Source organism: Juglans regia, chromosome 1, assembly GCF_001411555.2.
Source record: "Juglans regia cultivar Chandler chromosome 1, Walnut 2.0, whole genome shotgun sequence".
NCBI classification, from domain to species: domain Eukaryota; kingdom Viridiplantae; phylum Streptophyta; class Magnoliopsida; order Fagales; family Juglandaceae; genus Juglans; species Juglans regia.
This window is the reverse complement of record NC_049901.1, coordinates 11,900,668-11,915,491: the sequence shown is the minus strand read 5'-3', so window position 1 is coordinate 11,915,491 and position 14,824 is coordinate 11,900,668. Positions and strand designations below refer to the sequence as shown.

The window sequence follows — 14,824 nt, the reverse complement described above, 5'->3', positions numbered from 1 at the left end:
CTATCATTGAGCAGCAATTTTAAACCTCTCTACTTTCCATGAAAACGGAGTTCATTTTGGTACACCCATCACTTTGTTTTGTGTTGACAATATTTATTTTTCGTTTATTTTTCTTTGAAATTGAAATGTCCACCTCAACAATTATCACGAACGGGTATGCTTTAATCATCACGGAAACTTCTTAGGGGGAAAAAAAGATTTTTTTTTTTTTTCTTGCAAATAAGACATTTATAGATAAACTATAGGATAGAAGATACAAATTTGAAGAAAAAAAGAAGTTGTTTGGTCAATGGAAGGGAATTGGGAATAAAATTAGATTACATGGAGTCGGCAAAATTGGAGAAAAGGGTAGTGTCGACTTTAATGTGTAATAAGATGAAGTTAGCAAGAGGCATACGTCTTCACCACCACAACCAAAACCCAAAACACACCCCCAATTAATCTCTTAATTATTTCGTTTAGATTAAGAGATGAATTTATATGTTTTAGATAAATTAAATCAAATATTATTATAAAATTATTTTTTAATATTATTATTATTAAAAAAATGAAATTATTTATTATATTTTATATAAAAATTTAAAAAAATTATAATGATTATTTGATATAAATTTTTAATCCGGAGCTTAAACGACTCGTACGTTATTGAAATAAGCTGACCGACCAATCAGAACTCAGGATTGCTACTTAAGCTTCCGCAGCCAACAAGATCACAGGAGTACACATGTCACATACTTCTCCTTCTTTCAGCTCTCAATATATAAACTCGCGCCTCGCCCCCCGCATTACACTATCGAATGTCGATTTAGCTTGAATTCTCTCCTCTCTCACTCGGTCTCCTTTGCTAGGTACACTTGTCTCTTTACCTCTTTCTTTCTGAATGTTTCCTGTCATTTGCGTTTGATTTCTCTTTGATTTTATGATTTCTTGTTTAATTTTTATTGCTGTCTCCTTCTCCGGCGTTTTTGGTTTCCTTTTTCGAATAGTTTCGTGTTCTACTGCTTTCTTGGGCTTTTGTTCTCTTTTTTTATTCGAGGCGTATTCTTTCGCATCTTACTTCGTATGCTGGAGTTTTCTTGCTACTTTTTGAGATAATTTTGACTGAGTCTATCTGGGTTTGCTTTACTTTCCATTTTCTGGTTTGGAGGTGCTATTTCGGAGATTTTATTTGAGAATTGATTGGATTTATATGCCTCTTGTGGGTGGTTGTCCACCCCCTTTTTTTATATTTTTATTTGATATATCTTTAATTTAATTTTGTTCGGTTGGCTTATTTATCTTCTAGTTTAGTCAGTGAGATTTGTTTCTGGGTTTATTTGGATTGCGTGCCTAATAATGTTGATCGCAGGTTAGTCACTGCTTGGCAAATGTCTTTTGACATCGGCGGGAATCATTTTTCAATTATTTGGTTTGGTTTCATGAATTGGAGAAGGCTCTGGTGTTTGGAATATCTATTGGACATGAAAATTGGCATTTTATTTTTCTGGAAAGCTTCCTTCTCATTGCCTTCTAAGTAGAGTTAATTAATTGTTTCTGTGGAAGACGTCCTCCTGGGACTTAATTTTGAATTAATTTATGGGGAAAGCACTGCGTCTACCTCCGGGGTACCGATTTCATCCCACTGATGATGAGCTGGTTCTGCTCTATCTAAAAAGGAAAATAAAGGGTGAACGTTTCTATTCTAAAGCAGTTGCAGAGGTTGATATCTACAAGTTTGCCCCTTGGGAACTTCCAGGTACATGGGAAGAGCCTTACATACACGCTTTTCTTTGTATGATTAGCGTAATATGCTTTCTCTGTGTGTTTCTTACTAAATTTTGCCTTTTCCTTCTTCAGATAAATTCAAATCCGGAAGTGGTGATTTGCAATGGTACTTCTTATGCCCAGTGGAGAGAAAGTATTCTAGAGGGCATAGAATCAATCGTGAAACCAGAGATGGGTGCTGGAAAAAAACCGGAAATGATATTTCTGTTCATCACGATAAAGAGTTGGTGGGGTCAAAAAAAACATTGGTTTTTCACAAGAACCTCAACTCGACAGCTATAGGGATACGAGGAGGAAAATCAACACAAAGGGAACGAACTGATTGGGTTATGCACGAGTACAGCCTTGGAGATCAGTATATGGCCAAGGAAGGAATTGTCAAGGTAATGCTTGGTTATTTGTCATCCTTGGTTTGATACTCTTGTTTGTGAAGTATGAAAAGCTTTCTTAGTATTTTTTTTTTTTTTTTTTGTTGGCTTAGAAAACAGGATTTATTATTATTAGTATTATTTGTTTAAGCTAATTGTTATTTTATAAGTAACGTAAGCTAATTGTCAATAATAGTTCTTTCCTGCTCAACAGATAATAGCACATATGCTTGTGGAATGACATGCACATTTCCGGGTTTGTTATCCCATTTTTTTCATTTACAGCCATCCATTGATTTGGTTACACTTCAGAAGTACAAGGATTTGTCAAACCAAAGTTGTTTACACCCACCGTGTTTAAAGACGGAATTCCCGATTTTTTTTTTCTTGTATATTTGAATTTGTGAAATAATATTCTTAAAACTGATGGGATGAAATTCTTTCTACCTCTTGCGTTTTTTACTGGCTGAAAGTTATTTTGTTGTTGTTGAGCCTGTTGGAAATACCATAAAAATGGATATTTTGGGTGCTGCAAATATGGATAATAAAGGTTCTCTTTTTCCCCTCTATTTCTACCTAGCAACAGTTTTTTTTCTTTCATCGTCCAGCTTATACGTTGTGTTGAGAAGCATAGGACTGAAACATTGCAACCATAACCTCCATTTATAAAAGGTTTCGTGTTGGTGAAGTTTTATGTTCTTTTGAAGCCAGCATAGTTTTTCTATGCACATACTCCCTCCATCACATATTCAATTTTGTAGATGTTCATTTTTTTCCCACTTTCTAAACTGAAAGTATACAATTAAGACATTCCAAAATTGCCCTTAAAAAGTTGCATCCTTCAAAAATATGGAAACTTTGTTAGAGTAACTTCTGGAACTGATTTTGTTCAAGAAACAAATCAATAATTTCTACTGATACTCATCAGGAAATAGAGGGAAAAAAACATAGAAATTTACTGAAATAATTGCCTCTTTTGATAATGGGGTTTACGGTGGGGAGTCGTATTTATTGGTAATACTATTTCCATCTCTGTTCCCGCATAATAAAAACCATTGATGATGGTGTTATGGTGCCCTTACTTGAATTCATTCCCGTCATGTTGATCTTGCAGAACACATATGTGCTCTGTATGATTTTCCAGAAGGAGGGCCTAGGGCCAAGAAATGGTGCTCAATACGGAGCACCATTTAAGGAGGAAGAATGGAATTATGATGAGGATGACGACTCTGCAGAAGCTGTCACTTTAGCTGGTTCGTTGCCTAGTAGCAGTAGCGGTTTGGCTGCTATCGACACCAAGTTCTCGGGTGGCACAACATCTGAGTCATGTTTATCTGAAGCTATGCAGTCACAATGTGAGGGGTTTTCTGCAGTTCTCAATAATGATGCCTCAAATGAGTTATCTCAAGTATTGGGCAATAGCATTCTTCCAGAAGTGCTTACTTCCTTCAAAGAGGACAACCCTGCGATTTTGAGTGAAGATGACAAAAATAAGGTGAGTAACAATTCATGTTTCGGATCCAGTGCATCTGCGATTTTAAAAATGCCATATTTTCAAATGTTCATGTTCATTTCATGCTTACACTGAGCTTTGCACATTTTTCACTTGTCTGATCTTGTAGATTCTTGTTTTTCAAGGTGGTAGTTGCGTTAACCATATTTTATTTAAGAAAAAGAAGTATCATTCATCTCTGCATAGTAGTGACCAAAACTCACTTGTGAAGGGTGACCCAGATGGCTGGATTCACTGTGTAACATTTAGTATTGCTAATTTTGTGTCTATCCACATTTCATTCTATTCTTTTCTTTTCTCAGCCCATTTTGAAAGGCAATTCGGAAAGTAATGTTAAAGTTGTACAGAGCAAGTCAACCGTTAAAACTTATATATCATTTGATACGATACTTCTTTATCACAGTCTAGAGTTTTATAACACAGTCTCTGTAATTAATATTATACAGGTACTTAACAAAATCATAAACATGTGTGGCACACCACGTTTCTGTTTCCTTTACAGTTTAGGTAACGCAGCATTTTTGTTTTTGGATTTACAATCTTGCTGTTCTTGTTGTTATATTCATTTTATCTTGGATAAGCATCTAATGATCTAATTTTTCCTCGCCTTTGTCTAACATATTATGGATTGAACCTTCAAAGTCAATTTTCATGTGTACCACGTTTCGTTAAAAATAACTGTTTGGCATTTTGACAATTGGCCATTCTGTGAAAGCAAAGAAGAAAGATGAATCTTGGTAATTGCCTTATTAATAGTATGTAATACGTCTCCATTTGAAACATTGTTTGCTGTCAGAAAATCATTACTGTTATGGTATATTTGCGAATGCATTGTCTTATAGTTTAGATTAGGTCAGTCTGTCTGCCGGAATTTCTGGAGTTGGGCTTCTTTTTTTTCTTTTTCCTTTTTCTGTTCCTTCTTCTTTGCATTATAACTGGCCTTTTTCCTAATGTACTTCTCTTTGCCTTTTGATAATCCTCTTTGATATCTTGCATTGGACGACATAGCCTTTATTTCTTGGGAATCTATCGTTTCCATTGGGACGTTACAGATGAATTTCTGAATGTTTTACAGTTGATCATGGTAGCATTGTCTTCTGTGAGTTGTGCTTGCAAATTTCTTTGAAGCTTTAATATTTACTGAGGTATAATATATTTTATTTTATGGATTTGGCAGAATCTCAATCCTGATGAAAATACACTTTGTTTATCTGATATCATGGGAGATTTTGAAGATTTCTACTATTGTGAGGGAACTACCTGGAGTCTGGACGACGGTTTTTTTGACATAGCTGATCTCGATCTCCCACTGGACGCTCCTCCTACATAAAATTCTGTCCCAAAAAATTTTATTGTAAAATGTATGTTTACCATTTGCAATTTTCTTCTACATGCTGGGTTGATCTTCAAATTTGTACTGAATAAATAAGAAACAAACTATATTTAAATACTTTCAGTGGCATTGCTTTTCTGATCAATTTGGTTATTCCTTCTTACCTTGCGAGCTTGTATGTATTTGATTGTCTTTCAAAAGTGACATGTGCAGAGTTAGAACTTCCCAAAATTTGAAATCAATCTGTTTATTCCTTATTCTGTTCCTTGGATTTTGCAAGGGTTACAAGCTGAAGGGCATGGAAGCTAGTCGGGAACTCTTTCGATGAAGACAAGGATCGAAGTGCAGAAGTGTTTGGGTTACAAGGTAATAAGGCATCTCTCAACGATGCCGTTTCTACCAGGGAGGAACGGATGCCGTTTCCATTCCGGAAGAGGTGCAAGCAACGCTGTCGTTTAGTCTAATTTCTTTTTAGTCTTTTACGTTGTCGTTTTGTATTGCAATTTAGTTCTAAAATACTCTGAATTCTGTTATGCTCCTTCCAGTAATTGTTTTACACGTGTAAGAATATTCGGAAGTTAGTGGACATTGCGTGACACTACTGTCCGCAGTTATCCATTCCATTTCTCCATGCTTCTTTCTTACATATTCATTCATTTTACTTTCAGACTTGGATTTCTACACAATCACAAGCAGCACCATAGTAAATGAATAATATGGATATGAGCAATTTATAACTAAAATCATCAATCCGCTCCACCCCCAACAACCTCCATGGTCCTGAAAATTCTTTAAAGTAAATTAAAAAAAAAGCCATCTTTTTTGTTTTGTTGCCTCGTGGATGAAACTTGAATAGGTAGCTCTAAGAAAAATGCTTTGGTCATGTTTGAAGGAAAGAGTTCGTGAAGTTTCTGCAGAACCAAACAACCTGACATCGATGCCTTTCCCACGGCAACAAGTCACCAATATCTCTCTCTCTGTATAAAACTATAAAAATTAGATATAAAAAGAATAAAAAAAAAAGTTGAACAGAGAAGAGAGCAAAAGGAGCCAATCAGCCAACCAACCGTTACCCAACTAAACTCCAAAAATTCCCCCCACGATTTCCAAGAATGACTTGACGTTTTTAACTCTTCACTCACTCTCACACTCTTACTTTCTAGGACTCCGTCCCTGACTCGGGCCCGGAATGGACCCTTCCACCCGCCACCACCCCCAGTCTCGCCGCCGATCATGGTGTTGCTCTTTCACGGCGCCGCCTCCTAGCCCCGAAAACCTCTCTCTTTCTCACCTTAAATCCTTTCCCTCCAACAAGTCGGAAATCCTCTCCAAACCCAGAGCCAACTCCGTCCCTAACTCGCCCCAGAACTCCAAATCTGGTCTGGGCCTCAAGGGGCGGACCCGGATCGACGCCCGCCGGATCTTGTCCCCGGGTCGAGTGTCCCCAATAGACTCCGATTCCACCGTGCTTTCCGTTCAAGAAGAAATCCCCGCGCCAGTCGATTCCTCAACATCTCTTCCCAAAGCCCAAAGCTTCCGGGCCCCAGCGGCGAGCTCGTCCCCAAGCTCCCGAAGTGCCGACAATGACACTGTATTCGACGTGAGGTTGAACTTGCGTGGGAAGAGCGGTGGGTGCCTCGTCTTGGAGCTGAACTCGGAGGTCCTAAGCGCGAGTTCGGATTTATTCGCTGGCTTGATCAGTGAATATAAGAGGAATTCGAGCGGCTCGTCTTCGAGGCGGAAGGTGTGTAGAATTGAGGTGCCGGATGTGGAGAATCTCAGGGTGTTTAGGGAGACAGTCGAGCTGATGTTCGAGGACGATATTCCAAAGCGGCTCTTGAAGATCGGTGTGTATCGGTGCATCGATATACTCGAGGTTAGTGGCATTTTGTTTCTGTGTTTTGTTCTTTGAATCGCGGTTTCTTGCGGGTTCTTGTGCTTGTAGTAATGCATAAGAGGCGATCACTATGTGATTCTTGCGCTCTTTTTATGGAAGCTTTGCTTGGTTCTAATACGTGTGTATCAAAGTATATATCTTTATGTACAATTAGAACGCTTGTATTTTAGTTAGACTGCATGCATGTTGCTTGAAAGAGTATTTGTAAGACTGGGGTGGCTGTGAATTTGATTGGTTAGAACTGTGTTAGAGTGAGATTTTGTTTTGGAAGGAATGTGGCTTTCGAAGACCATAATCTACTGCAAAATTAGCTTTTTCAGATTGCTTTTTTGTGCCATCAATCTCGTCTTTATCTTCATTAACTTCAATAAAATTTCTTGTCCCACCTGAGAACAGAGAAGATGATTCTTGTTATTTCCTTGCAAAATGTGTATTGGAAATTGGATGGATCAACTGTGCAATTGAGAAAAAAGAAAAAGAAAAAAAAAAGAACTCTTCAAAATGCATCTATTTGGACGAAAAGTTTTTTACTTTGAATTATATCCCAGCAAGTTACATTTTTCATCCCAATATGATTTCTAGAGTTAGTTTGATGTGAATCATACTTTTCAAAATCTAGATAGAATTTTTATTTCACATTGTCATCAAGCATGAGATGATATGCATTTTCGCTTCCGTACCTAGTTGACCACTGTTGGGTTTTTTTTTTCATTTGGGCTTCCATGGTTCTGTGCTGCATTGTTTGTTTCAGAAGCTATCTAGCTTAGAACCAGGCTGCGCCACCATTAGGGTGCCTATGAAGAGTGAAGAATGATCAAATGAATTCAACCTTGTTCTTCTATCAGATGCGAGATGTCGAATGGATGCTGGAACATATGAACAGATGAAACATGGATTAATCTTTTTGAGTACATAGGAAATTAGATTATAAAACATGGAAATATCTTTTCTAGTAGATAGGAAGCTAGATTCTGTCTTTGGTCTGGGTTTGGTCGCATGATTTGTGAAAAAGGGTTAATCAAATGTAGCCCGAGCTCAAATTTGCATGCTGGAGATTCCCAAACTAAAATTTTCAATTAATAAAAACTAACTATTCTGTCGAATATTCTCTTCCTTTTGGATTTGATCAGATTTTCTGGCGAATCTAAAAGGGTTATTCTAATTTTCTTAGTCTCTTCCTGTCTGGCTTTTCCTTTCTAAAGAGGGTAACTTCTGTCAGTTACATTGAAAGATTAATAATATCATCACCATCTTCTCATGTTATGCTTAACAAGCCTTTTGATGAACTGATTAGTTGTAAAAGGCCCATCCTTGCATAAAGTACCAGTAACATTGCAAAGTTCTCTGAAAGTTCGGTGTTAAGAAAGCTTCTGCAAAATATGGGCTATGATATCTGTAATAACATTTGCATGCCTGCTTATTATTTCTAGGTATCAGCAGGTATCATGTTCACCAAGGGGGTTTTGTCCTGTTTAAAGTACCTTGAGGCTGTTCCTTGGACCGAGGAAGAAGAGGAAAAACTGAGGATCCTGTTTACAAGATTTAAGTTTGATGATGCAACAACCAGAGATATTTTATCCAGACTGTACGCTCGTGGCTCGGTAGATTCCCATCAACATTTAGTGAGACAGCTTGTTTTGTCTATCACCAGTTGTACCGATGCCAATGCTAGGAACGAGCTAAAGTCATTAGTCAAGGGTCTCCTGTGTAGAAGTTCAGTCTATGAGGACCAATCTGACCTCAATAAGGAAGACCTTTACATTGCTTGCCAGTCATGTCTGAGTTCACTTTTCAGCTTGTTTGAGGAGGCCTCTGGTACTATCTCCCATGAGAGATTGTCAGAGAAGGAAAAGGATAGGCCGTTGATTGAACACATCTCAAGACAAGTAGATAACATCAATTGGTTGCTAGAAATCCTGTTTGATAGGCAAATGGCTGAGGAGTTTGTGGATATGTGGGCAGATCAAGGAAAGCTGCTTATAATGCACGAGAATTCATCTCCAATGGTCAGGTACGAGCTCAGCAGGGTTTCAGCCCTTCTATTCATTGCCATGGGGACTAGAAAACTGCACTGCCGTTCAGAATCGAGATCCAGACTTCTCCTGGCATGGTTTGGCCCTATGATGCTGGACTTTGGTTGGCTGCAGAGATGCAGAAAAGGGCTCGACGTGAAGGCATTGGAGGAAGCAATGGGTCAGACGCTCCTTACTCTTCCTTTGAAGCAGCAGTATGTGCTGTTTATGGAATGGTTTCAGTGTTTCTCCCAGCATGGCACTGAATGCCCTAATCTGAGCAAAGCCTTCCAGATTTGGTGGCGACGCTCATTTCTAGGAGGCTCAGAAACTCATGCAATTGAATCCAGGTAACAGGCAACAATTCCTCTATCATTCACTCGTGTGTGGTATTGCAGTAGAAGCGTAGGTGAGAGATTTGGAGAAACATCTGGAAGTCAATAATATCTAGATCAACTGTGTAGATTTGTTGTAACAGCTCTTAAGTGGATAATATCTAAGTGCATATATTGGCATCTCAATAATTTCTATGAAATCATCCTATACCTTGTTGTGCATGTCTGCAAAACCCAGATGAATGTTAGAGGACCCAATCCCCCCACAACAAACAAAAGAGTAATGTTACTCATCATCTCTTTTCTCATCATTTAATGATATGATATTAGACGATTGGAGACTATTTATCATGTTTTACTTGTGAACTTATCATTTAATGTCATATCATGGGATCTTGAGAGAATGATGAGAAAAATGATGATGAGTAGAATATACAAACAGCAAAGAAATAGAAAATACTAGCACTCCCCTAAATAATGTTTGTTTCTTTACGCAGTATTGCTGCATTATTTCTTCTGACAATTGAATGACAATAAGGCATGTTATGTATATTCCTGTGTCGATCCAACTTTTTTTCTCTTGAACTATCTTCCTCTTTCGGCTAAGTAAAACCCTCCCCAAAATCTTCCTCAGATATTTATCTTGTTTTTCCATATTTATGTAGTTTGTACATGAAGTCAAATGACTGCGTCAATCGGCGTTACTTCTTTTAAGAGCATTCTCATTGGATTAGTTAAAAGCTAAATCCAATGAGAATTTAGCTATTAGGTCAATAAATTGCACACATTGAATTAGCTATATTCCAAATATAGCTACAGTAATATCCAAACTAATTTCTAAATTTGGAACACACTATTCATTCATCAAATCCTTTTTATATTATTTATTTCTCTCTCCTTTTAATATTAATTATTTATCTCTTTATTTTAAATGACAATTGAAAAAATATAATTAGAATACAATTACAAATTAATATATAATATTATAAATAGTAAAATATGATAAAATAAAATAAATTTATAATTAAAAAAATTAAAAATTTTTCAAAATTATTAATTACTCATTACTAAATAATGAATAAATGGATAATTCAATTTGGAAATTTGATGTGAATAATCAAAATTAAATTCATCTTATATTATTTTATTGTCATATAATGAAAAAATGGTTATTCCAATGTGGTGATTTATAAAAATAGAATAGTTAAAAGTTAAATTTATCTTACATTCATAAAAAATGTACTTTAATTTAACCATTCCAATGAAAGTGCTCTAAGTACTACGTAAGAATTTTATCCAGACACATAGCAAGGTCTCGTGTGGGTGGTTGGAACTGGAAGACTTGGAACGGTAGAAACAACCATCAAATCGTACGGATTGCAAAAAGCTGCGGGCCCCAACGTTAGAAACTGTTCCACGCATTTGTAATGGTGTACCATGACAACCAAATTATATTTCCTGATGGAGAATCGAGATTTTATAGGGATGTTTCATCTGCAGTTAATCAACCTTTGCAAACATGTCACGCAGCAAAGCCACGCAAGATATAAACCTTGATATCATGCATCAAGAGATTAGAATATGAGAAATGACAGTTATAGTCGTGGGTACGTAAATGTCGTACAATCATTTTGAAAAAGATAAAAGAAAAAAAAAAAAAAAACTAAATAACTTATTTATAAATAAAAAAGAAATATTTTACATTTATAAATATAATTGAAGATGATAAAATGTAAAATAAATAATAATATTTCTCATATTAAAATAACTTATTCATTTTTATGATGTGATTATTAATTCTTTTTATAGAATTTATCTAAGAAAATCCCTAAATATATATATATATATATATTTATATATATATTTTATGAATTTTCAAATTTTTGGGGGCTAAAACCCCAAGACCAAGTGCAGGAAGATTGGAATTCATATACTGGAGAGAAACAAATTGAGGATGACATGCAAGCCAAACATGAAAAAATAAATGTGTTTTTTTACCATACAAAAAGCACTTGGAGAAATATGTTCTTGCAAATCGTTACACTCATGTTCAATTAAGCAAGGTCCCTTTTTTTAGCCAAATATGGAAGTCCTGATACGAGATTTTGAATGAAAAAAACTGAAGGGAAGACAGAATTCATTAATTCCACAGAGTAAATCAGACTTTAGGCTCTGCATTTGCTAGAAATGGTAACACTTCTGATCTGAAATTCAAGAGAAAGATCATATTGAATTCAATTATCCTATGCTAAAAATGAGTGCTTTTATAAGGTAATGACGTTATATGTATAATATGACGAAAGTATTAGGTCATTTATACCCTAAAATTTCATGATAATTTATCGTCTAATAAGATTTCCAAAAGAATATAAAATTATATTAATACACTGAAAAACATGAAATATTATTGAATTCATACTTCGTAACTTTCTACTAATTTTGCCATACAGCTAGGACATAAGATCATTTTTTTTTAATATCTCTTCTTATGGAGTTTAATATGTATAAAAATGATATAGATACAACTATGTTATCATTTTTACACAACTTTGTAATAAAATCTAAAAAATAAGTTTAAAAAAACTAAAATTTAATTAAATTTTAAAATAAAATAAAAAGTTATATAGAGAAAAATAATAATATTTTTATAGAATTTATTTGTAGATGTAATTCTCCTTCTCATATAAAAATAATTGCATCATCAGTGTCTCGTTTCCTTGACCATTTATCTGGCATCAGTCATGATCATGGAAAATAATTAGTCATCACGATTGACGAAAACGACGAGGTCATGCATAATCATTCTTATCTCTCTCTCTCTCTCTCTCTGTTTTTTTTTTCGTCTTCAAATTGAGTTTGATATTTTGTTTGGGCCTTAATTTTATAACGTGATTTTGATATTGATGCCTATATAAATACACCTGACACTAAATGTTGTATGGTTAATTTTTTATATCTATCTCTTTTCCACTTGAGGCCTTCAAAATCAGGCAAAAACTTGAGGGAACGATCCGTGAAAGTGCGAGGGATGGGATGAGCTAAGTAGTTGCCACATTTTGGTTGAGATTCCAAAATGATTCTTTCGGTGGTGTGAAATCAATGTTTCCTGGTTTTGTGTTTTTCTATAAGGTTTTATGCTTAGTTTTACCATTTTATTAGATATTGGACATATATTGGCTTCCATACTTGCTGCCAATTGAATGAAAAAAGCCATTTTTTTTTCCTAAGCCTTTTTCTTCTCTGTTATTAGATCATTATCTTCTACAACATAGCTCAAAGGATGAAAGGTATCTTTATTGTTGTTTTTGTTATTATCATTATTACTTCTGTTACTGAACAATGAGAAACAAATGGTGTTGATTTTTGAATAAGTTGTTGAAGTCACATGTTGTATTAATATGAAAATTGAGTTATGCATGTTTTGGTATCTTTGTAAGTTCATTTAGATTTTTAGATATGTTATTTATGTTGTATTTGATCATTTTGGTGAACATGCATAGTTTTGCTACTGGAAAAATGGTTTCATCTGATTCACTAGCACCCATTGATGACTCCCAGTCTATTCCTCCTGTGCTTCTTCAATTAAATTCTGCCATTTAAAGATCTCAAGGAAGCTTGTTGCCTCCACAAGGGGCATTTTCTTCAGTTGGACCTCCACAAACACTGTATAACATGAATTTGCATGGATATACACCCAAAAGTTCATCTCTTTTCAATCAAACATTTAGAGGTGGCAAACTGAACAATATCATTTCTTGTTTGGGAAGTCTTCAACAAGGAATTGTTGATACCACTACTGGGTCTGATACTGTTTTAACTGTAGAAAATGACAGTGGTCTTAGGCCTTCATTATTTGTGCCATCAAACTTTGCAAATCCTGTTTCATCTGATCAAGTTCAAAATTCACAAATATCATCCAGTTTTAGGAACCCGAATGTTGCCAGAACAACAGCAATTGCAAGTTAAAAAAACTTGACCTACAAAAGTTCCAGCATGGCTAGCAATCAAAGCAACAGTCATCTGGCAAAAATTTGTTGCTAATTTTCTCACTCCAAATAGCAAGAAGTGTTGCGTTTTATCTAGACTACATAATTTAACTATGAAAATGAAGCAGCAGCAGCAAGTGCAGCAAATTACAGGAGGGAATTTAATCAATAAATAATCATTAACGGTACAGTCTTATGCAAGCAATTTGTGTTTCAAGTGTAAACAGTTCACAGTCCCCAACATCAACCTTGACCTTTGCCACTAATTTTGTTGGGCTTCTCCATGAGAATTCCATGAACTCTCGGCATTAAAATCAAATGAACGGTCCAAGCGGTCCTTATGCTAGGACCCCTGTTTAGATGCTATGCACAAGCTCCTCAACCACTCTTCTGCCATCTCAACTCAATCCCTCTTCTCCCTTCTTATCTCCAGCTCCATCCTCTTCTAACAAACACCCGCAAACTTCTAACTTAACATCATCAGCCACAACAAACAATGTTAATTCAACAAATTCACCAGCATAAATCCCACAATAGAACTCAGCTCAGTCAAAGGAGGCCAAAGATGAATGCCAGAGCTCTGTCGAGAAAATTCTACAAGAAATAGTCCAATCATCATAGTATAGTAGAGAGAATAACATCATCTATATTGGATCCTTGGGGTGTAACATGAATAGTGTGAATGGAAGTAGCCGTTCGCTGACCAATACCAAGTCTTTAGTGGGGAATGAAGTTGTCAATAAAAATTTTGGAGTTCATGGTGGAGGGTTTGGGAACTTTGGTGGCGAGTTTGCTGCTGCTAGTGGAATAAGAACTGCCATGATGAATAACTCTGGCACTTTTACCGAAAGGTTAGGCTTGCCATTGATGTCTCAGGGTGCTAGCCTGAACCTTCAACAATAGGAATTGGCTAGCAGGTTGCTTAATGGACTTGGAGCTGTAAATGGCTTAAATAATCTCCAATTCAATTGGAAATATCCCTAGAGAGGCTTATTTTTATTAATGACAGGTATTGTTCATCACGAAAGTTGCTTGTGACTCCTAATCTGACTCTTCATTTCTGTGGTGACACAAGCTGTTTGTGCCATAGATGCTTGAGAATGGTCACTATGTTTGGGACCTTGGTGTAGTCCCTAAACACTAAGGTCCGCGAGCTCGCCTTGATGATTGTGATGACCGAGTGGGCCTTGCCAACTTGCTTGGCCTTGAACTTTCGTGGCAATGGAGGGTCCCTAGGTTGATAAAGGTTTAGCGTTTAAGTGATGGAAGTGATGACGATGATGATGCAATCGAGTGATCTAAGTGTTTTGATGAATGTAATGCAATGTAGCATGACTTGAGCTTGTCCTTAAGGATGGTGCCGAATGGGTATGAGCTAGGGTTGGATGGGTAATGTGAGGTTAGGGTTTCGGTGGCCAGGGCAAACAAGTGTTTTTGAATGATGGCAATTAGGGTTTGCATGATTTAGGGTAATGGATAGGGTTTTGGAATGATTGGAGATGAAGAAAGAAAGATTCCTAAATGGTAGGAATCTAATAAGGAAGGATGGGGATTCGGGTTTGGCAAATAAGGTAAGTCTTGGTTGACTTGATATAATGTAGGGGGATTGAGAGATT

At 36.1% G+C, this 14,824-nt stretch overlaps 2 protein-coding genes across 3 annotated transcripts; both read left to right on the top strand.

Moving 5' to 3' along the window:
• The first annotated feature begins 733 nt into the window (after positions 1 to 733).
• Positions 734 to 5,609, top strand: LOC108996223 (NAC domain-containing protein 82-like). Of its 2 annotated transcripts, XM_018971994.2 has the most exons (6): positions 734 to 848; positions 1,349 to 1,735; positions 1,837 to 2,147; positions 3,247 to 3,627; positions 4,823 to 5,006; positions 5,259 to 5,609. In XM_018971994.2, exons 2-5 carry the CDS (start codon positions 1,576 to 1,578, stop codon positions 4,973 to 4,975), a joined length of 1,005 nt encoding a protein of 334 aa, XP_018827539.1. In that variant the 5' UTR covers positions 734 to 848; positions 1,349 to 1,575; the 3' UTR covers positions 4,976 to 5,006; positions 5,259 to 5,609. The 2 variants fall into 2 exon arrangements, with proteins under 2 accessions (XP_018827539.1, XP_035547388.1); XM_035691495.1 differs by lacking the exons at positions 4,823 to 5,006; positions 5,259 to 5,609 and adding an exon at positions 4,092 to 4,800 and having other exon boundaries at positions 756 to 848.
• A 400-nt stretch (positions 5,610 to 6,009) lies between these two features.
• LOC108996222 (BTB/POZ domain-containing protein At2g13690-like) lies at positions 6,010 to 9,444 on the top strand. The gene is made up of 2 exons (XM_018971993.2): positions 6,010 to 6,854; positions 8,306 to 9,444. Exons 1-2 carry the CDS (start codon positions 6,168 to 6,170, stop codon positions 9,239 to 9,241), a joined length of 1,623 nt encoding a protein of 540 aa, XP_018827538.1. The 5' UTR covers positions 6,010 to 6,167; the 3' UTR covers positions 9,242 to 9,444.
• The last annotated feature ends 5,380 nt before the right edge of the window (positions 9,445 to 14,824 follow it).

Coding starts and splice junctions, on each gene's coding strand:
- LOC108996223 (XM_018971994.2), top strand. CDS start 1,576: ATGGGGAAAGCACTGCGTCTACCTCCGGGGTACCGATTTCATCCCACT. Junction 2,148..3,246: donor CCAAGGAAGGAATTGTCAAG/GTAATGCTTGGT, acceptor TTGATCTTGCAG/AACACATATGTGCTCTGTAT. Junction 3,628..4,822: donor GTGAAGATGACAAAAATAAG/GTGAGTAACAAT, acceptor TGGATTTGGCAG/AATCTCAATCCTGATGAAAA.
- LOC108996222 (XM_018971993.2), top strand. CDS start 6,168: ATGGACCCTTCCACCCGCCACCACCCCCAGTCTCGCCGCCGATCATGG. Junction 6,855..8,305: donor GGTGCATCGATATACTCGAG/GTTAGTGGCATT, acceptor TATTATTTCTAG/GTATCAGCAGGTATCATGTT.